The sequence below is a fragment of the Haemaphysalis longicornis genome, unplaced genomic scaffold, assembly GCF_048455015.1.
Source record: "Haemaphysalis longicornis isolate Haplotype H1 unplaced genomic scaffold, Haemaphysalis longicornis Haplotype H1 scaffold_5, whole genome shotgun sequence".
Classification (NCBI taxonomy): Eukaryota; Metazoa; Arthropoda; class Arachnida; order Ixodida; family Ixodidae; genus Haemaphysalis; species Haemaphysalis longicornis.
Window position 1 is genome coordinate 109,205,547 of NW_027526385.1, and position 25,083 is coordinate 109,230,629.

General features: G+C 47.5%; 1 protein-coding gene across 4 annotated transcripts; it reads left to right on the forward strand.

The window, feature by feature from the left end:
* The first annotated feature begins 125 nt into the window (after positions 1–125).
* On the forward strand, positions 126–21,603 carry LOC144138678 (calumenin-A-like). Of its 4 annotated transcripts, none has more exons than XM_077671072.1 (6): positions 126–285; positions 7,316–7,443; positions 10,021–10,062; positions 15,342–15,575; positions 17,936–18,222; positions 20,181–21,603. In XM_077671072.1, the coding sequence occupies exons 2-6, from the start codon at positions 7,320–7,322 to the stop codon at positions 20,448–20,450; spliced, it is 957 nt and encodes a 318-aa protein (XP_077527198.1). In that variant the 5' UTR covers positions 126–285; positions 7,316–7,319; the 3' UTR covers positions 20,451–21,603. The 4 variants fall into 4 exon arrangements, with proteins under 4 accessions (XP_077527198.1, XP_077527200.1, XP_077527199.1 ...); XM_077671073.1 differs by lacking the exon at positions 126–285 and adding an exon at positions 6,529–6,671; XM_077671074.1 differs by lacking the exon at positions 10,021–10,062 and having other exon boundaries at positions 127–285.
* The last annotated feature ends 3,480 nt before the right edge of the window (positions 21,604–25,083 follow it).

Consider the following 25,083-nt stretch of genomic DNA (forward strand, 5'->3'; position numbering starts at 1 on the left):
AAAGTGATAAACTCGCTCGTGGTTCCAGCTCAGCGCATTTACCGTTGTGATATGGGCGTTAAAAAGAACGCACTCGCCCGCCGGTAACGCCGGAGCAAACGAAAAGCCGCGCGCCGGCGACGAGTTGCGCGTTGGTCCGGTCGGCGGCCGCTGACGTCACGAAGCTGCCTGACAGGTACACGTGGCTTGGCCGGGGCTGCTCGCGAGTTGACAGCACACGCACGCAGACCGACCAGAGCCGGCGCGGACGACTGACTGACCCCGGAAGCTAGCAGGAGCGCTCAGGTGAGCACCGGGCCCGGAGATGGCACGGCTTCGTACCTTCTCGACGGCCGCAGCTCAGCGCGTTTAGCTCAAGCTTTCGTTTGTTTTGAGTCAAACGCAAAGCGCGTTGCGTCAAGCATTCGTTTCCGCTAATTCGTGTGTTCGAGTGAACTGTCCGAGCCCGCTTTACCGAAGAGACACGTATCACTAAGCCGCGACGTAGAAGCACTTTGTCACGGAGTCACGGGAGAGTCGCAGACGACGCGGGCGTCAATAGCAGACGACAGCTTGGGCGCGAATCAGGGTTGCAAACCTAGGAAGACGCAACAGTTGTTGATCGACTGGGTCAGGGCACCGATTTCTTATCACCGGTTCGATCGGGTCGTAACCCGAATACCTAGTTTCGGCTCGTCGGAGACCTATGCTACCTTCCTGTATGAAGGTGCCCTCGTTTTGCTGTGTTTTGCACGTTTTCGTTATGAATGACGTTTCGGCAATTATCGTTAAAACCTTTCTTTTGAGGGGGCGGATGCCAGCCACGTGGTTGTAGCACGAAGTAGATTTCGTTTCTACCAAGCTGTAGCGGTCAATTTGCAACGTCAAGCTTTGTTTGACGTTCAACTGTTGCCTTCCGGCGAACATTTCGAAGGTTATATTGTAATTTTATTACTTTGCGGCAATATTTGCAGTTTATAATACCTTTATTACGAGTATAAGCTTACTGAATGTGGCGTTTTTATAAGCTTGCATCACCGTTAGGGTTTGGTAGCACCGTTTCTAATCCCCCCTGAAGGATACTTGCACGATACTAGGAGAGGCTCGGGGGCCCGACAAAAACCACGCGGTTGGTGTCGACCCAGATTATTTAAACTAGAGCAAGAAATAGCGCATCTTTGCTTCTTGTATTCCATATTCCGAAAAACAGCCGTTTAAGGTAATTAACTGAGTAAATTTTACAGTACAGAGCAAGCATAAAAGAAAAAAAATGTTTGTACTTAGATTCCTGTCTCTATTTTCAATACTGTGTAAATTAAGTTCACGCGGGCGTTAGGCGTTCTGAAGCTAGATACTCTTCCTACTTTGAGGAACCCAGAGAATTGCAAGCAACAAGTGTTTTTAACTTCGTTACTAAGACCCGCAAGTTGTCCGTGCAGCGCGGTCGTGCACTCGTATGCTTTTTTTTCTTGGGAACGGCTTCAATGCCAAGGCCGGCGGAGCGGCGGCTTATTACGGAAGGCCTATTCATTAGCGCCACGCGTGGAACCGGACACGCTGAGCACGACGCAATCGTGCGCGACGACGGCAGAGCTTACGTGGAAGTGTTCCACTAGCCGGAGTAACCCCGAGGGAGGGGGAGAGTGTAGAATGGGGGTGGGCAGTGTTGCCTGCGTGGAAGGAAGCCCGCTGGTGACACTATGCGGAGCGTCGCGTTTGGGACAATGGCAGATGGCTTTTCTTGACCTCGAGTTAATGTCACACGCACTTAACCAGGAAGAATACTACACTCAAAAACCGACGCGTCGGTGCGGGTTATTGCGGTTGAGAAAGACTAATTGTCAGGTTTTTTTTTTTTTTTTCAACATGGCTTGGGTACGGAGCAAGATTTCCTGAACACAACATAACGTCTATCTTGAGTAGCTTTCTCCCAGACTAGACGCATGGGAATACATAATTTGCGAGCCGTCACTGCTCTGTGAAATATCTGCGCACTGTGGCTTTCGCCCGTTTTTCCCGTCGCGATATGACGTCGCCAGAATCCAAAGTTGCCGCTTACCACCCAGCAACACCATAGCGCTGCGTAGGCACTAAACCCGCTTCTCTCTTGAACTGCCTTCAGACACGCGGGAATTTTTTTAGACTGCGCAGTCGCCCCGGTATTCAGTTACCGAGCAGGTTAAGCGATTGCGTATAGATGACTGCGTGAGTCTGACCCGCGTCAGTACAGGCGAGTTGTGGAAAAAGCAACGCCCGGCGCTTCTGAAACGAGCGCGTGAAAAGCGACACTTTGGTTGCGATAATCGACCATGTCGCTGAAAAAGCGTTATTCCTAGTAATGCTGGTGTTAGTCGGTTCCGAAGTTGATGACGCAACCTCCTAGTCGAAGCAGACTAAACTGTCTGCGCTGTGTAACAGGACGGAATTTTTACACCCTATTCTCTCCCCGCCATGCCCGAGCCCATTTGCACCTTTCTCGCGTATCAAGACGCAGAGCTCGAAACGAAGCGAGCGTTATTTTGTCGTCGGGCTATTAGTACCGAAGTAGATGGTTCTTTGGTAGGGATGGTTAGGCGCCATTCAAGATACTTTTATTTCGACCCCAAGCCACGTGCTCTTTGCTGTACGCGATTGCTGCACCGTTATTGCTGACGGGAAGTTGTAAGACTTATTCTCGTGAACACATTGAATGGGTGCAATGGAGAAACGGGCGTAAGATGTGCTGTGTTCAGACCGAAGCCTCTGGAAGCACAGTCTCCTTGACATTGCCTTGAAAGTTCCGCATATGAAGAGAACTACAGCGCAAAAAAATACGTGCTACTACACGTTGATTGCCTTGCATGCTGACTAGCTTCTCTTCTTTCCTACGGTCTCCAGGAAGTGTTGGCTCTGTGGGCATGTCTGCAACAAACGACGTCCGAAAGAAGCGTGGCTTTTCACGTGCAAGACGGCAAAAACACCGAGTTATAAAGACCACGGCGGTTTTCTATTGCATCCCGGTCCATTGGTTTTCTTTGTGTGAAACGTTCCGGACCTGCAGCCGAAGTGCAAGCGGTATGCGGATGCAGGATTGCGCTGCTCGCGTGAAAGAAGCCCAAGAAGAACCCGCGAATATTTCGAGTAGTTTGGTGCGTAACGGCACGGCCTTCTACCTATATTTTCTGTTTAGTTCCTCACGCTGACGGACATTTCTAGCCCTAGGCAGGATGATTGAACTGCAACGCTTTCCACTTGCCTGGCGTGTAATCTCAGCCCAGCTGCATGTCGTTCGCTTAGCTCAAAAAGCTGTTGCAATGCAACATCAAGAAAAAAAGAAAAAAAACGTCCAAGCCGTGTTGCGCTTTCTTCCATGACGGCGATTAGTGAATAAGCGCAGGTGGTAACTTAGAGCGACTCATTTCACACCGGTCACTTACTGAGCGGAGCCAGCCATATCATTAGCCACTGTCAGTGTGCCTTACTACACCCGGCAAATGCACTCTACGCTTGAACGCGCCGTTGCGAACAAGGTGCGACCAGGCCGAAGCGCCGCCACCCCTCGTCGGAAGATCAGGCCGCGTTATCGGGCCTGCACGTATAAAGCGGAGGCGGAGCTGCCCGTCCTCGATTAGTGTGGTCACGTCCGGACCGTCTGCGCGCATGCCTCAGCAGCTGAAGGAAGGAAACCCGTTATGCGAGACGGATCCCAGCGTCGGCAGCTGCGCAAAGACGAGCCACGATAGCGGCCGCCGAGACGCACATCCACGGTCACCGCCCAGTGAAAAGAAGGGCGCGCTCACGACGCCACCACACGTACACTACCGTTCGGAGCCAATTCCGTTCGACGTAGCGGGACGTCGAAGTTAGAAGCTCCAGCGGGGCGTGGGGTTAATCTAGGTGAGGGTGGCACAGTTGGACAGCCTAAAGCCCTGTCTGCCTCTATGGTGTGTGCCTCCGCTCCATCCGCTCCGTCTGACCCGACCTGGTGATGCGGCGTCAGAGCTGGCCGTCCACGTAGCACACCAGCGTTGTCTGCGCTACGCCGGTCGTCGGCAGCCACGTTTCCTTTAACCGGTTTTCCATCGTTTTCGCCATTAACCGCGACCTCTGTTGCGTCGGCCGACTGGTCTCGGCTCCTCTGAGAGGCGGATTCTCATAGTGCTCTAGAAAGACAAACGCGTTGTACGGTGGAGGAGTTTAAAGTATTCAAGAAAAAAATTGAGTCGAAACGCACGCGCCCTTTCCTCGGCGCAAGGGCGCTCCGTCTGGTTCGGAGGCAACGTTTGAAAGCAAGGCTCATAAGGCCTCTGCTGTTCTGTTTCTCGCGACATCATCAAGCTTATTGTATGAGCTGATTATCGATTTCAAACGCAGCAAAAATACTGAAGCTCCTCTTTTGGATTTGGGAAGATTTTGCGCCGGCAGATCTCCGGAAGTTGTACCACGGATGCATGACGGTTATGTCTCAGTGTTAAGTATACCAAATGAGGATTTGGGATGAACTTCTTCCCTGCAATTAAGGGTGATAAACTTTTTTTTACTGCAGTTTCAGAAGCCGCACGTGTCATGCACTAAGCACCATGCGGACATCCTGCTTTTCTTGGCGAGGTGGTAATTACCGTATAAACAATAATTTACAACCATCTGCATTTCCGCACTAGAACGTAATGCACACTGCGCATGATGCACAAAATATTTTTTCAAATATGCGTGGAATTGCATTGGCCCTATAGCTTTCACTGCCCGTTGGCCATTGGCATTTATCGCTTATGTGACCTGGTGGGAACAAAGTCGCTAGCTTGCAAAGTGTCTCGGTAAGCTGTTTCTAGATTCACCGAAACCGGGTAAGAGGACAGTGTTAATTATGCGGCCTGGTTGGAGCCAAAGGCATGCCTTAAAAGATTATCGACGTCCGCTGTTCTTTCTGTCCACTAAAAGACATCGCATGAAATATATATGAAGTAATCACCAAAAACTTTCTTGAAAACAAAATTCGCCCCATCCTACGTATGGCCGGTTGCAAACGCGGATTTAGACTAAGGGTGTGGTGGGCGAACTGTAGGAAAGTGCCAACTTGTTGTCGATAAATACAAGACTCGTCATCGAGCACACCAAGGCGTGCTTTCATAGGATGTAGACCATGTCGGTAGAGATGAGTGTATTGCTTGTAACGTACAAGCGCGCCACTGAACCGGAAAACACTATATAAAATGAATGAAATGAAACCAAATGGCCGGACAGGTCACTAGGGACCAGTGTGTAGTAGTGTTTTCTCAACTCATGAGTCATGAATGTACCGTCCCTTCTCATAGTTTCACGCAATAAAAGTTACTCTGAATCAGTACAAATCAAGACGCAGAAAAAAATAAAACTTGAAGGAAGGGGAGGCGAAAGTATTCACTTTAGAGAGAGCGAATACTTTAAATCACCTAAAAATACACACTGGCATGCACAGAACTGCACACTAAAACTTCAACGTAATACAGACGGTCACATTAAGCAGGACTAATGCGCAGATTCGCAATGCTGTTACAGAACAGGAGGTATCGGGTTACAAAGTGAACTTACCGCAGTACACTCAATTGTACTGCTACGTTCTTATTTCTGCAAGGGAGGTGACTTTGCCAACATTTCAGTACACTCGGCTGTCGTTCGGATAGTGGCATAGCGGTAACGGGGACCCAAAGAGCCATACAACGGAGTGGAATTTTCGTTAAAGGTCACGTGATACTTGGTCGCCATTCACCATCCAGTCAGTTAAGGTATATTTCACTGTAGGAAACGTGCAGTACAGCTTGCAGTAGCCTGAAGACCCAAATTACCTTTAACCCGACCTTCCGCAAAAGAAAAACGGGTGTACAAAATACGTTATTTCCTAGTATGACAAACGGCTCGGCAAACATGCTGTTTATTTCCACGAGAGGAGTGGTTCGGAAATTTCGCGCACCAGCGGGCACGACAGTGTTGAATTCCGGGCTCTCGCGACAAGGAGCGGTATCTGACGTTGTTATCGGTACCTTACGCAAGCGTACAGCGCACACAGTACAGCGACCGGGATACATGGACTCGACTCGAGAGGGTCGGGCCGACTAGCGACTCAGCTTACCTTTACCCCTTCCGCATTTATATGAACGCCATCCAAATACTCGAGGCGAGGAAACTGGAGGGTTTATTGAAAAATGACTTATTCAGCTCCTCACAGCCCGCCGACTCGCCCCGACAAGCGAGTCGGCCCACCCCCTGTCTGCAGGTTGAACGGACTCCCCCGACGACTTTTAGATTCACCCTGTCCGCTTATACACAGATCAGTCGAGTCGAAAAAAAAAGCTCTTTTTCTCGAAATACTCCCTTTTCGAGTCCATGTATACGGGGCTATTGTGCTGTAGTGCTGCACTGCTTTCCTTTACAAGGCTGCTCATAGCGTGCTGCAACGCGACATGGCCGGTTAGCACTGCGACTTCAAAAGCTCACGTCTTGCAAGTGCCGGAGTTTTATTTCTCTTTGTTCTCCCTCGCAAGCATGGCAACGTAGAAAAAAGATCGGATTTGACACGTCAGGAGTCTCGCTGTGACGTCACAGTCGCTGCGCCGCTTAGCGAGGACCACGTCACGTACTCGAATGCCATGCCCTATATCAGCAGCGCTGCGGCGCTGAGTTCACACGTGTAGCTGAGCGTCGCCTGTCTGCCTGATCGGTCACTGGATACTTATAAGGTACCGTCTAAGTTTATTTACGCGTAGAATGTTAACTAAATAAGTTAGTTGTAGTTGCGCTGGCGTTCAAAATAGCGTTTTATGCTTCGTTTGTTCTTGGTGTTGCACATTTTAACCCTAGCGGTTGAAAGGCTAAGCGTGCATAAGAGGAATACGACTACCATACGGAGTCGGTGCAACCAACTACAGGACGCTATTTTTTCAATTACAATTGATCGCATGCATTGGGAGCAGAAACTGTTCATCGCATACAAGACGAAAATTCTGGTGGTTGTCCAAAAACGTTCGACTTTCGAATTTGTGCGTTCATCGTTCATGCATATGCGTATCTTAGACACGTGACAAACAGTTCTATGCTTAGCTCACTCACTCACCTTGCTGAATAACATAGTTATCCTGTTTTTTTTTTTTTCTTTTGAGATGAGAAGGTACATGTGTACTTAACGGTGGTTTCGTGCACTGGCAGCTGTCACTGTAGTGCTTGTCCCACGATTACGATGCTGTACATGTCTTAAGAAGCTTCCACGATAAATGTCTTGATAAGGTCGTTTCTCTAGAACACATGGATCTTAGTTTTAGCGCAAGGGTATTGAGACTGTTTAGCAGAGTCGCGGTTTTCTGACACGTGTTCTTCCTCGGTGCAGAACAATGCAGAAGACACTTGCAGCGTTGCTGCTGGTCGTGGCCACCACGTTGGCTCAGGACGCTGCCAAACAGCCTCCACCTCCTGCTGGACAACAGCAGCAGCAGTTCTACAAGCCACCCGACCCAGGTGAGAACCACTGCGACCAGACGCTCTCAATTGCTGCAGTCAGCGCCCCAAGGCCCATTGTACTAGTATGAACACACGGCCAAGGCGTGCGCTTCCTTGGCTTTCCTTTGCCGCCTGCCGGGGGATTGTTCTTCGCCGCAGCATTGCGGACTTATTGTTCATTGTCCGAGCGGGGAGAACGCGCTTGCAAACAGTGTGGTTCCTTTCATTTGTCCGTTGTAATGCGAGAGATGTAGAGGGACACGTCGCTGTGCAACCAGGAACATCTGCGTCCTTTAGCAGCTCTTGCTTAGCCATTGTTGTATCTTGCTCTGAGCACTATTGCGTGCAAGCGAAAGTTCCTGGACACGTGGTTGGCACCACATTCGGTGATCGCCGATGATATTTTTACTGTTTCGGAAGAAAACTTTTAATAGGACGTGCTTTGGGGAAATGTCCACATATGCAGTAGTAGTTATTACGTGGCCTAGCGCCAGCCTGTTAAAGGGGGTGAACATACGCTTAAGCTCACGCTGTAGCTGCTGCAGGAATCGGGGCAGTGCAAGAGTGTATCCTCGTCGTTTGTTGCAGTCATCCGTCTAAGCAAAATAACCATCTAACTCTACATATAACCGCCGTAAAAGGGCTTATACTCGTGGTTGTTAGAGCTGTGAGCTGTCAGTGATGGAATAGCAGCTCTTAAACCGCTGTTCCGTGTCATGCACATGAGGCCCATAGTTGTGCTTTTTCTTCTGAAACCCGACTTCATTGCAGCCAGGCTCGGAATCGGGTAATGAGAGCTATAAAATAACGGTGAATGACAGTTGATTCGAAAAGAATCGGCGGGGTGAAGTAAGATAAGCAGCAGCACCCATTCTGCTGATAGCGAGGTCCTTAAAGCCCGTACTGTCAGTTTATGAGGTGCAGTTATGAAGAATGTTTAGCAACACCGGAAAGTTCGAAACAGTTTGAACTGCTGGGGCTGAATTCGGAGTTTTGTCTGTTAATTTCAAAGTTGGTTTGAAACGTTCGTTTCAAAGTGACCCTATAGAGAGCGCTATTTGGCTGAAAGGGGATGGGCAGTGGTGCATCTTGAGGCCTCGCTAGTGCAGGAACTTAGTCTAGAAACGGACGCGAAATGTACGTTTCCTAAACGGACACAACTCAGCTACCCCTAAAAGCCGCCGCCAGACGGGCTGACAGGCCTTATGTTTGGTCCTAAAGTTGTTTGGTACCTTATCGGACAAGTTAATTGTGAAAGAAAATGAAGAAAGCAGAACCTTGGTTTTGCGCCTGTTTGGTTTCACCTCATTACAGTTTCTGTCCTGTTGTGCGCGCATACGCAAAATATCGCTGGCACAGCGGAGACAAAAACTTTAGTCGAGAAAATATTTGGATAGTAGCGCTCACATTGTTATTGCAAAACATGTTTTCTGTTTTTTTTTTTTCAAAATTCGGATTTTGTCCCGCGCCACCCTTTGGACATTTAATTGCCCATATCTGAAAAAAAACTGCCTGGGAACGAGAGAATGCAAATATCAGTGTACGCTCGGTTCTGGCTTACTCTATTGTTAATCGTATAAACGCAGCCATCTGCGAAGGTAAACAGCGATAGTGAAACGCACAAGCCTTACAGTTGCCAAGCAATGAAGCCCGCAGCCGAACAAGCACATTTGCTACACATTCATATAAAAAAACTCACTTCCAACACGAGTTAAAAAAATGGGAGCACAAGGTAGTTGGCGAACGCCAATCGTAAAAATGCACGCTGTACAGCTGATGCCTTTCCCTAGAACTTAAAAATGCCAATCTTGTCGGCATCACTTCTACCTCCTCGTGCTGGAACAATGAAACAAACAGGGGCGCCATTTATTGTACCTGTCCTTGCTGTCGGTATCAGCACGATTTCTAGCGTTTAGCACTTAATATTTTAATTGCTCCAGCTATTTTTTTTTGCTTTTAAAAAAAATAATTCAAAGTTCAGTTAATCATAATTTGACAAACGTTGATTTGCTCTTGTTTAATGAGCAATTGCCAGCGGAAGTTTGTTTCCAGAAGGATGCGAAAAAAGGTAGGTCCAGTGTGTGAAAAATAAAATCTTTCGACCAAAACTATTGTCATACTGGAGCGAAAAGTTCAGCATTTTTAGCAAAATATACGATCACCCCCTGCCAATGACTCAAAGAAATCAATCTATAGCAAGTTATATGGACTCATGCTTAGGAAAATAGAAATGCACATTTGTTACTCTTTTCGTTACTGCATTGTGTAATTACGCACAATTACACTGCGTCGATTACTCTCCTTGTCCAACTGTCCTTGTTCAACTGCCGACATAACCTCGTGAATGTTTTGTTCGAACTCCTCGGTGCATCTGTGAGCCCTCCTCACCCGCACGCAGTCGCTGCACGCCGCAAACTCCGTTGCCTTTCTCACTTCGCACTACCTTCCCATCCGCACTACTTGTTGCAATGATCCACGCTGCACTCCTTGTCACGATTCTGCAAACCGCACTCCTCGTCACCGTTTACACACCTGGCACTTCACGCACGAAAATTGATGAAATATTAAACGATCTAAAAAACATTTTCTTTTCAGCTGTTACTAAGGCACAACTGGAAAAATTGAAAAAATTACAAGGTATGCGTGAGTTGACTTCTACTTAACAAGGCTATAGTTTAACTATGTTGGATAGGGCAACAATGCCATTACGAATAAGAATCGCCACCATATTTTTGTTTCAATGTGTGTAATTGACGTAACTAAACCTAGGCAAAACTGTAGCAAAACTGTAGCAAAACTGTAGCAAAACTGTAGCAAAACTGTAGCAAAACTGTAGCAAAACTTTAGCAAAACTGTAGCAATGATAGCGTGAAGCATTTCGAAAGCATCCCTAGTCGTTCAGAACGGCTTTTGTAAACTAAGCGGTTACTTAGTTCTGTACGTATCAATGAAGAACAATGATAACTGGTGATATTGAATAAAGATATACCAGACATCATATTACCGAGCCATAGAATTATATAGCTGAATGTTTCACAACTTCAAAACGCACTTTCAAGCACCGACTTAGTAGAGAGTAAGCAACCCTTAAATTTTAAATATATTTTACGCCGATAAATAAACCTGCCGGTAATTTGGAATGCTTTTTGAGGAGCTATTGAGGATGACAGTACTGAGTTTTCTTTGCCGATTTTTCCGACTGCCCTGTTATTCTGCCGCTTACGAAGTCCCCCCGTCAGGTAAAAAAAGCTGAAGCTGGATACAACGTCACGTATGCTCAACAAATAAACAGGGATTGGAAACTGGCCAAGCAAACTAGAAAGGGAGAACAGTGAAATATCGCAAACGTACCAAGGCTGACGCCTTAGATTGTCTAATTGTAGGCGCCAGAAATCGCTAAGCTATAAAGATTGTTGGTCACGCGCTGCTTTGCCATGGAGGTAATTGTAATGCCATACAATTTGACATACTAAATTGTGTAGAAATGTTATGACGTTTAATTATCAAGCGTTTTAGCTCAGTGAAATAAAATTCACTAATACTTTTGTCATACATTTTCTTCGTTTTAAACGACCTACACCTAGAACTTTTCCACGTAGCAATATTTTGAAATTTGTTAGCAGTCTTTAAAATGGAACACTTGACAAGGATTGTAAGCTTGTCTCGCTACAGTTAACGTTCCTCCTGATGGCATTAGGCAGTGTTTTAGTATTGCGAGCGTTCAGTTCACCGTATTAAGTTGTCTATAGATGGTCATAGCTGATGACGAAAGAAAACATGGTTTTCATACTTGTAATGTGCAGGCGGAATGCAACTGCGAATTCTTAGAAAATGGTCCTGGCAGAATGCTCGATCTAATGCTTTCCTGTAGCTGCGCTAGAGCTATAACTACATTAGAGCTAGTACGACTGTGCAGAGGCGTGTGTACCCAGACGGCCCCTTCATAGCTAAAAGGTGACACGATTCCAGAGCCATTCTTAGGCATACAACTCTCTGCGAACATATACCCCTTTCTCACATATTCCAAAACGGCTTTCTGCGCCTGGCTCTCTGCTACGTCCTTTGTACTTTTGCTTCACTTCCTTTGCGCTTTTGCTTTGCTGCGCTTTTGCTTTGCTGTTCTTTCTGCCAATTGCCCTTCTAAAGTGTAACAGCGTAAATGTGGAGATATCTCCTGGTTACCAAGGAATGTAACGTGTGTTCCTAACAAATATTTTTGTGCCGACGTTATGCATTTTCTTCTACTCAGGATATGCCGGGAGTATATTTTTAAATGAAAAAAAAAAGCTGACACTTGCGATCTTTCCCGAGGCTTGCATGCTGGCCTGTTTATGAGGGCTGCTCACTTCTTCACGGATTTATGCCGTATGGTCTTTGCAGCACACCCGTGTAGTAGCTATCTATAGTGTGTCCTAGTTTTAACCAATTCTTGCCATTAGTTGGAATTTTCTTAATAACTGGCAGAAATAAAGCGGGTCTATCGCACAGAACCTCTCTGCTGCTATAACTATATAACCCATGTTCGTTGTACCATCTCCGATTGCCTTCAGTGAGTATAACAGCCACAATGCTCCCCTTATTTCACCATAAATCTTCACCCTTTGTAAAGCGCAGAATCTTTAGTTAGTTCTGCAAGTAAATATTAAAACCCTGTCCTTACCGTTCCATCGATAATCCTCGTTGTTTTTGTAAAATCCGGCGTCTTCGGCACAATTCCTTTCTTTGTTTACGTATTTGTGGTTTCCTTGAAACTACCATAAGTGCTTAAGTGTTGTAACTCTTAAGCTGGTTATTATTCGTCTTCCAGCATGTTGGCATTTCTTGTGCAGTCGGGGCTCCTTGGTTTACCCACATCGTTCTTTTTTCTAAATTCTGTTTTCATGTTAGGCAGCGCTTCAACCTTCTGGTTCTAGCCAGCGTCCTATACGTCCTCAGGTGCTATGGACACTGGTGGTCGTATGAAAGTAACCACAACCAATGAACAGAACACAAGAGCTGTGAAACCGGAGAAAAAAAGTTGTTTGTAGGCGTCATTGGAATCAAAGGCGTTGGTCGCCTCGTGCTTCTACGCGGCCAATCAGGGGCGTATCCAGAAATTTTTTGGAGGGTGTTATACGCCACCGCTGAAGAAGACTGCGCCGCCGAAATGTTTGAGTCATCTTATCAGCTTAGAAAACACGCCTTTTTTCTTGTTTTCAAATTATGGTGTATCGATTTGGTTCGTAAATAGCGTAAGCGAAAGATAGGGCTAACAGGCACAGAAAAGGATGCGGCGCTCAGAAAATTTCGTGGGGTGTTCTGCCACCTCCCCCCCCCCCTCTTCTACGTCCCTGCTGATAATCGCGCTTTCTTCTGTACTCCATATCTTGCCTTTCGGGGCATGCGTTTGTATTCTACTCAATGCGCCACGTTTCTTCAACCGGCAGTAGAACTGGCAGTGATAACTGCTTCGTTCTCCGTACTTAGCTCAAGGAGATGATTTTTTTCGCGATGCTTTTTGTCCTAATTCTCCGCGTTCACATCAAACCTTAAGGAAGCGCCTTTCCACTTTATATTTTAAGGACCGCAGACGCTGCTTGGAGCTGAATATTTTGTTCCAAGTCCTTCCAGCTAATTTCTATACGGTTGCATCTCTGGAACCACCTTCTTCGATTTCGTAGCATAGTACCCTCTCTACCTGGTCAGCTCCCATGAAAGACCCTCTACGGTGCCTCGGTGGATTATGCTGGTGAGCATAGAGACATGGCCCGGGCTTCACCCTGGCCACAGCGGCCATTTTCCTTGTGTGGGAGAAAAACAAAAACGCCCGTGCAGCGCTCAGGGTTGCCAGGATTGGCGATCTGTCGCCAAACTAGCGACTTTTGAAGACTCGTGGCGACGGAAATTTCAGTGTGGCTACTTGGCTACTTTACGTGCGCCACGATTTCGGCACGACTTAGAGATCGAAAGGTAATCTAAATGAGCCCGTAGCCCTGCACTACTGCGTGCCTCGTAGTTCAGGTGTGTCTCCGGCGTGCAAAACCCGTCCCCTTCGAACTTGTTTTCTTGTCGAACTTGTTTTCTTGTTTTCTAACTGCCAAACGGGTGGCAGCGTGCCAAGGAGAATACAACTCCCTTCGCTTTCGTTGTGCCAAGTCGCTGTCCACCTCTGTGCTTCTAAAGGAGCGTTTCACCTCGTGCAAAGGGAAGACAGGTGGAGGAACGGAGTGGCCCATTTCGCCTCCGTATGGCACTTTCTCGCCTACATCAACTAAGCTCTCGCCTGATTCGCATGTTCCTCCGCAGTATATGCAGACTCTTCAACATGTTAACAGAATTTATTTTTCGACGATATTGGGAGTTTCTGAATGACGAGTCTGTTTTTTTTCGACCCGGTAGCGAGAAAGGCCTAGGTGCTGTTTTCCAGGTAAAGAAATTCACCCTTAAGCCCTTTCGTGCCCGAGATCTCGCCCTACAACGTCACCCGGTCGCAGCTGCGACGTGCCGGTCTTTCAGAATGTAGGCTTGCGTGCTATTTGAATAGAGCGGGGAGCATTCATTACGAGGTGTGGAAAAAAAATAACATACAGGTGTCCTTTCAGCTAAGGCGTAGAGCTTTCCGTGAAAGCAAGATAGAACGCCGCGGTGCAAACAAAAAATTGGAGGCCATTTGACTGGTCCAAATCCGCTGTCTTTAACTCCTACCTCACTGTAATCTTAAAAACAAAACAAAAATGCACGGAATATACATTTCTTACTTACTCCTTTGCAGCGTATGTCCCTTTGTTTTTCTTCCCGTCGAGTCCAGTATTTCAATAACCCTGCACAAACCTACACTCCGTCACTCCTAACTACGAAGGTGCGCTCATTCCAGCCCAGCTATACCTCTGGCTGTGGCCTTTTTCTAACAAAAAAAATGGTACCGAGACCATTGTGGAAATTTCAGGAATTCGCGGTTGCCTCGGGCACTAAATAATATTGCGAGCGCACATCTTTTTCACTCAGCAAATTACATGTGGATCAAACTTAAGACACGTGTAAAATTATGAGCGCTAAAATTCATTTCGGTCACACTGCAAACTTTTACCGCGATATACAGTAAATTTTAGTCTGCAGTTGCGTTCGTGCATGATAAAAAAAGATTCCGTTACAAGTTTTAAAAACGGTATTCTTTCAATGCGGGCTCTGCACGGAGTTGAATTTACATAAAAATTCGACGGTGCCAGTATGCAATTCCGGATGCACGAAAGGTCCAACTAGTTTTACTTAAGAAGCAGTTAAGTGTGGGGCTCTTTCCGCGGAGGCCGATCTGCTGCTCAGCAGCAATTAGCCGTAGTCAATTTATTTATACTCCCCTAGTTACGTTTTTTTGTGCATGCGCCCAGCCGACCGCTCAGCCGACCTGTTAGCTGCGGTGTTCTCAATCCGCTAGATGGTTAGCTCGAATTTGCGTTCTCGTTGCTGTAAAACGAAGTGGATTGTTGAGAATTGAGATCGTGCACGTATACTTCTGCGAGAGCACCGCATACTTGTGCACAAAGATAGCGGAAAAAACAGGGGCTATTCCTTTTATACACACATTTCTGAAAATGATGTTTCAGTGTCGCGTTTCGCATTTATTAGCACTTTTACATTTTTGTGACTTGAACGTGATGTCTCACTTCAGTGAGAAAGCGTTCTCCGCAAAAGCCTACAGCCAAAAAAAAACAGCTTACATTTGCAACTTTCACATTGTTCCGTCCACGTACAAACGCTTTCACCTAATTTCACCTAAATCTTATGCTGGGCTAGTTAAACCTACATTTGAAGCTGCGTATTTGGTTGTCAAAACAGAGCGAAGGTCATGCACGGTAGAGCAGGCAACAAGAACAATCGTGCGCATGTCTACATGCACTACCCAGGAGTCTTGCTCACCCTCTTTTTTTTGCACCGCGCAGAGCTTGTGCGCACACACCTGCACAAGCTGTTCGAAGAGGAGCTGGACAAGGATGGCGACAAGTACGTGACGTCTGCCGAGCTGAAGGACTACCTCAAGAAGTTCCACAGCAAGATCATCCTGGACAGCATCGACAAGCAGTGGGTCTACTTCGACAAGGAGATGGCCGAGAAGGTTCCCGGTGTCAAGGTGCTCGGCTGGGACACCTACAAGAAGCTCTCCTTCCCGGAGAAGGGTGAGTGCTCTGCGCAGTCCGTCGCAATGATAGGTTTCTCTTTCCGGAAGATGGCGTGTTCTCTGGCGCAATGCGTCACGTTGTGAATAGGGCTCTGGGCAAATGAGCCACCCAACTCTGTAAATTTCAGGATTTATTTTGCTTTAAGAACCCTAGTGGTGAACAGAAGAAAGTATCATTGGAAAGAAATTTAGAATGCCAATAATTCTGATCTATTCCTCTTTTCTCCTTAAGCTTGGCATTCAGCTTCTTTTCGTACTGAGCAACCCGTACAGTAAAGTGTAGTTAAACGGAAGTCACTGAAATGGAAGTGATGGGTGAGCATGCAAAATGATAAGGTATTTTCTTTTGCATTCAAGCAATGTAGCATCGATTCTCTTCGAATGCAATGACCAATTCTGCACTCTAGATTAACGAAAGAGCAGAGAAAATTTGGTGCGCCGACACGCAGGCTTGGGGTTCGGAACACAGAGTTTTCGGGTGAACAAAAGAAAGTTTCACCAATTTGTACGTGTAACCCCGCGGCCATAGTAGGTATCAAGGAAAGCTTCATCAAGAACTTAAACAGGATTTGCAATTTTTCTGCGCTCAGCGATTAGCACAGGCATATATGCTTCCATTAGATGGGTTGTATATAAAATGCGTTTTGCGTCAAAACTCCATGTCTTAACCTTACGAATAAGCTACCTTTATTACTCGCCTATTGAACAAGCAGGGTTTCGTAAAGGCTATTCAACAATGTACCATATTCACACGATCAATCAGTTGATAGAGAAGTGCGTGGAGTATACTCCACCCCTATATATAGCATTCATAGATTATGAGAAAGCATTTAACTTAGTCGAAACCTCAGCAGTTATTCAGGCATTGCATATTCGGGGTGTAGACGAGCATTGCGTAATTATACTAGAACATATCTTCAATGTATCTACAGCTACCATCGTCCTTATTAAGGAGAGCAGTAAAATACCTATAAGAAAGGGCGTCAGACAAGGAGACGCAATCTCTCGACTGTTATTCACAACATGTTTACAAGAAGTATTCAGAACATTTGATTGGGAACAGGTGGGCGTAAAAGTTACGGGAGAATACCTCGGTAATCTCAGATTTGCTGCTGACGTTCCCCTGAATACCTCAGTAATCTTAGATTCGCTGATGACGTTGCCCTGCTAAGCAACTCGGAGGATGAATTGCAAGACATGCTTACCGCACTGGACAAGCAAAGTAGAACCGTGGGCCGGCAAATTAACTTGCAGAAAACTAAATTAATGCTCAATAACCTCGGGAGAGCACAGTGGCTTGATGTAGGTGGTGAGGCAGAGGAAGTAGTAAGCGAGTATCTACTTAGGCGAAGTTGTGACCTTGGATCCCAACCATGAGGCAGAGATAATTAGTATAAAAATGCAGTGGAGTGCATTCGGCAGGCATTCTCAGATAATGACAGCCTACCATTGTCCCTGAAGAAGGTATATGACAGCTGCGTATTACCGGTACTCACCTACGGGGTAGAAACTTGGAGGCTGACAAAAAAAGGTTCAACTTAAATTGAGGACGACTCGGCGAGCAATGGAACGGGAGATGATATAGGTGTAACGTTAAGGGACAAGGAGAAAGCGGAGTAGCTTTTCTATGGAGGCGAAAAGCAAAAACGCCCGTGTGTACGAGATTTCGGCGCACGTTAAAGATCCCCACGTGGTCAAAATTAATCCGGAGCCATCCACTACGGCGCGCCTTATCACCTGCGTTGCGTCGGCGCGTTAAACCCTACAATCAATCAACGAAAGCGGAGTGGATCAGGGAGCAAACGCGTGTTAAGGGCAAATTAGTAGAAATTAAGACGAAATGGGTGTGGGTACGACATGTAATGCGAAGGCAAGTTAACCGTTGGTCATTAATGCTAACAGAGTGGACCCATAGAGAAGGCAAGCGTGGCAAGGGGCGGCAGAAGGTTGAATGGGCAGATCACATTAAGAAGTTTGCGGGGATAAAATGGTCAAAGTTAGCACAGGACCGGGATAGTTGGAAATTCATGGGAGAGGCCTTTGCCCTGCAGTGGGCGTAGATAGGCTGATGACTACTCGCCTTCACAAAAGTAACGCAGTTTCTGATCGTGTTTACTTTTGCTGCCTTTCGTAGCAATGAATGAGCCACACGCTTATCATATGCCCATAAGAACGTCATATGTCGTTGTGCTCCCAACAAAACACGAGCACATAAAAAAACTTCGGTCGTTGGTTAGTCTTCGGTCCCGTGTACATCTCGCACTTGCATTCCCTGGCCTTAGCTCTTCCCGCTAAAGAAGTGCAGCGTGCCCTTCGTGTTGTCCCTTCTCTCGACTAACCATGCGGTATTTGATGCAGACCTGCAGAAGGAAGGCGAGGAGGGCAAGGTTGCGCGGCAGATGCTTGAGCGCACCGAGCGGCGCTGGAAGGTGGCCGACATGGACGGCGACGGCTCCCTGGACAAGGCCGAGTTCAAGAGCTTCCTGCACCCCGAGGAGGACGAGCGTGTGCGCCACGTGGTGGTCACCGAGGCTATCGAGCTGATGGACAACGACAAGAACGGCCAGGTGTCGATCGAGGAGTACATGGACCACCTGAAGAAGGTCTCCGGACCCGAGAAGGACAAGGACAAGAACTGGGCACCGGTAAGCTAGGAGCACGTCCGGACGTGGAAATAGTCACGCCGCGTATGGTTTAAGAAAACATGGCCACTCGTCATAGTATAAGGAAAGTACATGAAACGAAATTGGGAGGTTTGCTGTAAGATGTTGCTCCACATTAGTAATTTTGTTTAGGCATTATATCCACATCGCCAGATAGCAGGTATGATTAGCTGTAGGCCGGAATGTGTGCTTTAACTTCACGATATTCGCAACGGCTATGCACGGTTATGGTATCCACACGAGAACTCGAAAACGGGCAGTGGTGGCAGCTGATTGCATCACGCAATTTTTCTTCGCTTGGATATATGGCACGTATTACCCCGAAAAAACACTTCCACCTTTCCTACATGTCGCTTCTTGTGAGCGTTCACCTCAACGCGTCAACCTTTCCAAAATGCATCCAAATCAAGTAGCCAACCAGCCCATCATATTCGAACATCAACACGGAGTATCTGGTGTCGAGGCGCGTACCGCACTTAATATCCCGTGATGGTGTTGACCAGTGAGTTCCAGGAGGTCGCTCGTCAGCTAAGCGTTGCGGAAGTAATCATTCATGCATGTGCACAAATAGGACGAAAAACATTTCAGCACTTTTTCCAGTATATACCCTCGCTGAGCAGGAGCCCGGAGAGTTTAAGATGTTTTGCAACACAGCGTAGTTTTTCGCGCTGTGCACTATCATTATTTGTAACACAAAATAAGGCAGGCACTACTGCTTAGCGTGAGAGTTTCGTATACGAGTCGAAGAACACAGACGGGTTTTGCGTATTTTTGGCGAGTGCCAAACTCGGTTGGCGTTTTCACGGAATAGATGCTGAGAGAGTTTTCAATTATATAGACACAGCATAAAGGCGTCGCGGACCCGTTTAACTTAATGCTCCGCATCATCTTCAAGTGCTTCTGCTTTTATTCGGGGAAATATAACAACGTAAGCAAGCCAACCTATTCGGCCTTCTATTCGAAATCTAGAAAACTGGCATTTTTTTATGAGGCGCGCGAGTTTCTTGCAGCGATTTCTCTCGGCACAAGAAGCATTCACAGCGGTTCAAATGCTGCAACACCAGTGCCCACATGTTTATCGGTGGTGCAGATATGGGGCGCCTCACGTTGTATTTCCCAGAGAATTCTACAGGGCCCATTTTGCTAGGAAAACGGTGGTGTTAGCTGTCGGAACTCCAGATTGGCAGTGTTAGCTTTACAAAAGGGAGAAATTTTGCTAGCTTGGTTCCACGGAGGTAGATCGCTTGGTTGGCAAAAAAGTAGCATCACTGACTGACATTCAACCGGTGTCCCGTAGATCTCGAAAGACTCACTTTAGGCAGCAAAACTACCCAGTCTTTCTTCGTAGCTCCTTTCAAAGTGAGTCACCTGAGCCGCCTTGTAAAAGTGTGGAACGGGAATAGGAAAGCAGAGGTCGGACTCGTGTTGGCTGGCATCGGTTTGGCGTGCGGCATGATACGGTGAGCTTGCCAGAGGTAACTGAAAATACAGAAACGGCGTTCATTCGCCGCTGCTCGATCATACGATGCCAACGTTCATATGAGGATAGCTGAAATGGCTATGCGAAGTCACAGCCGTCAACATGCACTACCTGTCATGACTGGAGAATGACACCTTCCCTACTAAAGTGAATGAGCCGAATAACTAGGTAAATGGAGATAATGATCTTAAGGGGTGGTGACCGCCGCCTTACTTCTCGCTAGCATGTGAAAGAGGGCGGGGGTTGAAGCGCGAATTCGCTTCTAGGCTGTGGCGCACAAAATTATAGTAGGGTTGTAGCACATGTCGTGGCTCCCGTGGAACCAGATTCGAGTGGCACTGGGACTCACCACACGTGGCCAAAGATTCTGTGCTCTTTTTGTCGAGAGTTATAACTAAATGTCGTATCAGACTCCATTCTTACCGCGCGCTTCTTTCTCTGTCCTGCCGTGAACCAACAGGCCCAGCAGAGCCACTTCAGTACGTACCTGGACAAGGACAAGGACGGCGCCCTGAGCGAGGCCGAGATGCGCGACTGGGTGCTGCCCAGCCACGACCGCGAGGAGGGAGAGGCCTGGAGGCTCATCTCCGTCGGCGACGTCAACCAGGACACCAAGCTCACCAAGGAGGAGATGGCCGCGCAGCCAGACTACTTCATGGGCATCCTGCCGCACGAGTTCTGGCAGCAGGAGGGACACGCCGGCACCGTCAAGCCGCGCGAGGAGCTCTAATGCAGACAACCACGTCGCCTCCTCCGTCGCCACATGTGATACGGCCGTCCTGTCCGGCCTTGGTCAGACGCTGCGAGGTTACCAAAGGGGCGGAGAACAGTCATCCATCAGTCGAATGTAGCAGACAGGTTGCAAACGTCAGTCATCTAGGGAAGCATCGTTTGTTTTCGACATATTAAATATCATGAGTGCTTGCAGATGCGAATGGAGAGTTTAACCCTGAAGCTTTTTGACGACCTCACGGTGGAGGCATAAGGTGTTCTGTAGGTGCAAGCTGTTGTGAAGATACCTGAAGGATGTCTAATGAACTTGAAACTTTGCACGCTGTAGCACACTGTAGTTTTGTTAGTATTTCTCGAGATTTTTGATAATCAGGGTGTCACAATCTACATAAAGCGTGCATACGAAGGGCAGGAGGCCGCATACTACACACACTCTATAATGGTTTTTTACTTGTTCCTGATGCGCGGCATTGTACAAAGTTCTTCCGGTGTGTCGTCTTCAGGAGTTTAAAATGCACGACCCAAGATAAATTCCACACTGCCTGATTTACGTGCAACGAGTCTTCTGCGCGAGTTAAATTAGTTTTACACTGTCACATGTTTAAGGTGTTGCAGAGTAGAAGTTCCACCAGAATATGCCTGTATTTATCCTTTGGTGAGATAAGTGCCAATACTCAACTTCAGGTTCTTTCCTTTTACAGAGACTGAATGCAGGCGACATGCTCGTTCTAGTACCAATCTTTCCTCACTGTGCACTTCCAAGTATCAAACTGTTTCAAGTGCATACCTTCTGACTATTCAAAATATATTTCAAAATATATGGGCACACATTCTTTTACATTACTGAGCAAAGTCATATTTGTCGTAAATATGTTAAGACAGAAAAATTGCATTTTATAAATACACTTTGACTGTGCATTTATAAGTGATTGATGGTTTAGAAGCCATTTTCCCAGAACCTTAGCCACGCACACCACCACGTCATCGTCAAAAGCACGTCACTGCGCAGCCTTGCACGGTTTTGATTTGCCCCTCCTTTTTTAGGCTCAATATGTACTCGAATATTTATTTGTCTGGATACTGGTGATGTGTCAACTCAAAACTGTCTGCATTTCACGAAAAATGAATAAAAATATTATTCATGCTGGGAAGCGCCGGTCTTCAGTCTTCTCACGAGCTAAAAGCAATTCCACTCCCTCCCCCCCCCCCCTCCTATTTTAAGCTACACACAGCGGCTGGAGTCGGCGGTACTCCTCTGGAACTCATTCGGCTCATCTGGATAACCCGGAATGAGCTGTCCCCAGTACAGTGCGGGTCACTTGATTCGAGAGAATTCCGCGAAGTCTCGTGATGCTCACAAGACATTTTCACCAGACACTTGACGTAGCTACGCAATCGTGCAGTAGCACCCAAACCACGCAGATGAACCGAATTCAAAGGTATGACGGAAGCCCGTCTGGTCGGGATGCATGTTGAAGCATAAAAGGCACAGACGCCTACCGCCAATTTAGAAAGTTTCAAAAGATTTCGGTTTCGGCTCTTGCACGGTAGCCTTGGCCAGAATAAAAAACCGCAAATGTGCGCCTTCAGTACGGGTCACGGCACTGCTCAGGCATCTTGCGGATACTGCGGCAGAATTCGGGCGTAGCGATGGAGCGTGTGCCCCGTCATTGAGGCGACCCCATATAGAGGCGTGAAGTGGAATTCTTTTCCTTTCCAAGTACACGGACCAGTTGATTGTGTACGATGTGCTATCGCAGTGCTCGAAGAGGGCGCTTTATCCCATGCATTGCTGCTTCTGATCACTTCGGTGCTGCTGCAGGCATTTTGTACATTTTCCGGTCTGTGCTATGCACACGCACGGTAATCTATACAGGGAATGACATATACAACTGCCAGACACCGTACCTCTTCCAGCTGGTCCTGCACTTTCACAAGCTCGTGCCCGGGTTTGTTGGTCGGCACTTTATCGGTTTGCACATTATGTGAGTGGAGTAATGCGTAACAGCACCTCGCTGATACCGGGTAGATACGAAATTTTCGTCCTTCATTGACCTCCGACATCGACTAAACGTGCAGGGCGAGTGAACAGAGTCGATAAAAACCTATGGTTAACAGCACTATGAAACCTCTTCGCGAACTCGCGTAATATCTGGCACCCGGTCCTCTGTCTCAGTGCAGATCATCTTCGCTCTGCTGAGCAAGGAGGGGACCCTAAACCGTTTCTGAGCTGGCGGGTGCACTGAAATAAAGGGCAGGTACTGGCCAGTTCTCGTGTTTTAAGCGAAAGGTTTTTTTGAGGGACCGATGTCGCACTCTAAAAAAACTAACGCATTTACCCATAGACCGGTTGGTCGATCGGAAAGCTCTGATAAGATCTATGGACACACGGCGCGTGCGGGAAACCGGGATTCCATTGTGTCAAAACGGTTACCTGAAAATTGCGAAAAAAGAACTGTTCTAGATTGGACAATACGCGCATTGATCATGCAGAAAGAGTACAATAGTACACTTATATCTCCAAAATCACGTATCGGTATACATTTAGATCGTTTCCAGACGCGTTAACGAAAATCGTCTAATGGGTTTGTTCATCGTTTGCGATTTGGATTTTAGAAGGTTTGACTATTGATTAGCCTTACTTTAAGCGAACGGTTTGACGCAGTTTTGATATGGGAAAACTTTCGCGCTACTCTCAAGCTTTTTTAGGAAGGGGTGGTAAAGTTTTACCTGAACGCAGTGAAAAAATCCGCGCACCATCACGCTTCACTTGAACGTGAATGCTTGCCAGACACCGGTCGTACTCTTCCTTAGTCATGAAAAGCAATGCCGGTTTCATTCTGTTGAGGTGAGCGGTGCAGGATTTCAGACGTTTCGCAGCACACAGAAGCAATCATCCACGCAGCGCAAGAACGTGCTCGGTTGCGGTGCAAAAGAGGCATGGGCGTATACATCCCAAGCGCCTCAGTCATCAGGTTGACGACTGTCGCAGAAATTGATGCACCCGCCACCGCTCTGTGAACTTGCTTGAATAATTTCTCGTTGAATATGAAGCAGGTGTTCGACAGGCAAAAATACAGCGGCAGTCCAATATTGCGCGCTTCGATGGGGTTCCTGTCCTGGGGCCCCTACTCAGTGAGCAAGTGCCGACGTCCACAGCCAAATCAATGGGAATGCTAGTGAAAAGTGATTTTAGCTCAAGCGCTAAATATTTTGAACCTTCTCAAGAAAAACATCATCGTTGCAGAACGGGTTAAGCTCCTTTCGAGAAGTGGTGAGACGACGCGATGCAGGAAATAAGAGAGCATGTGGAGCGGTGAACGGGTAAAATCCACTATTTGCCGCAAAGCAAGAACAGGCTTGTGCAGCTTCGGTTGACCGTATATCGCATCTGCTGTCCCATTGTGTCAACGCAGCTTGTAGTACAACCACTTGTGTAAAAGCGATACTGTGTGGAAGACATCATCCGATAGCTCTGCAGTTCTCCTTGAAACTTTCCGGTAGGGGCCTTCAGAAGGCTTGGGTTGGTACCAGCATCTTCGAAAAAACGAGCGTTTTTCTCCTGCACGTCCATGAGCACGCTCGTGTGTATGAGATTTCGGCGCTCGTTAAAGGGACCCAGAAAAGCCTTCTGTAAAAGTTACAAAAGGCCTGTATTGTCACGTAGCACCAATATAGCGATGCAATGCCGTTGGAATTATTGATCTACATTCAGTATTAGCTGCTCCAGAAGCGATTAAATGCACCTCTCCCCACTTGCCGATCGACTCCTCCTCTCTCTCTTCTTTCTTCAAAGTAGCTGGAAACACTGGGAATACCCATGTGACATCGCGACGCCCGACTTCCGTTCTGCGCTAGCTGCATTCCTGCGCCTAGGCAGGCATCAATCGCTGCGGACCCGCCTTTGCCGCCTTTGCCTCGGGATCGCGCAGGAAGGAGAGGAGACGTGCAAACTCCCAGAGTTGTGGCGGCACAGGCTCTGGGTGCATCCACTTCCGCGTAACATGGAAAAGCACACTCACGAAGGCAGGAGGGAAGCACGCGCTAAGACCCTGGAAAGGAAATACGGAAATGGGCGAGGTGTGTTCTACGTTGATGTGGCAGGACCGTCGCCTCTAGGGTTTTTCACTGCCGCTGTAATTCACAGGGACCAGCAAGTCGATGGGCTCTCCTACCGGGCTCCTAACTCCACGCAAGCCGAGGCGATTGCCATAGCGCTCGCCGCCTCGGACCCGAAGTCAAGGACAATAATAACGGACTCTCGCCGAGCCTGTGAAAGGTATTTAGCGGGCACGGTACCACCCTTGGCCTACAGAATTTTAAAACGAGTGGTGCGGTTCGTAGACCCCGCTCCTAAAGAAATCGTGTGGTCTCCGGGGCATCAGGGTCTGAGAGGTAACGAGGCCGCGCACGCGGCTGCCCGAGCGCTTACCCACCGGGCGCCTCACCCATGCTCTCCCGGCTCGGAGATTAGCAAACCACTTCTGCGGTTTAGAGAAATCGTAAGACATTACTGCGATAACCGCCGGCTTTACCCAGCCCCTGCAAAGGGTCTGAGCAAGGCCGATGAGCGAATACTGCGGCGCCTGCACACGAACACATTTATGTGCCCTGCAGTAGCAAAGCATTTC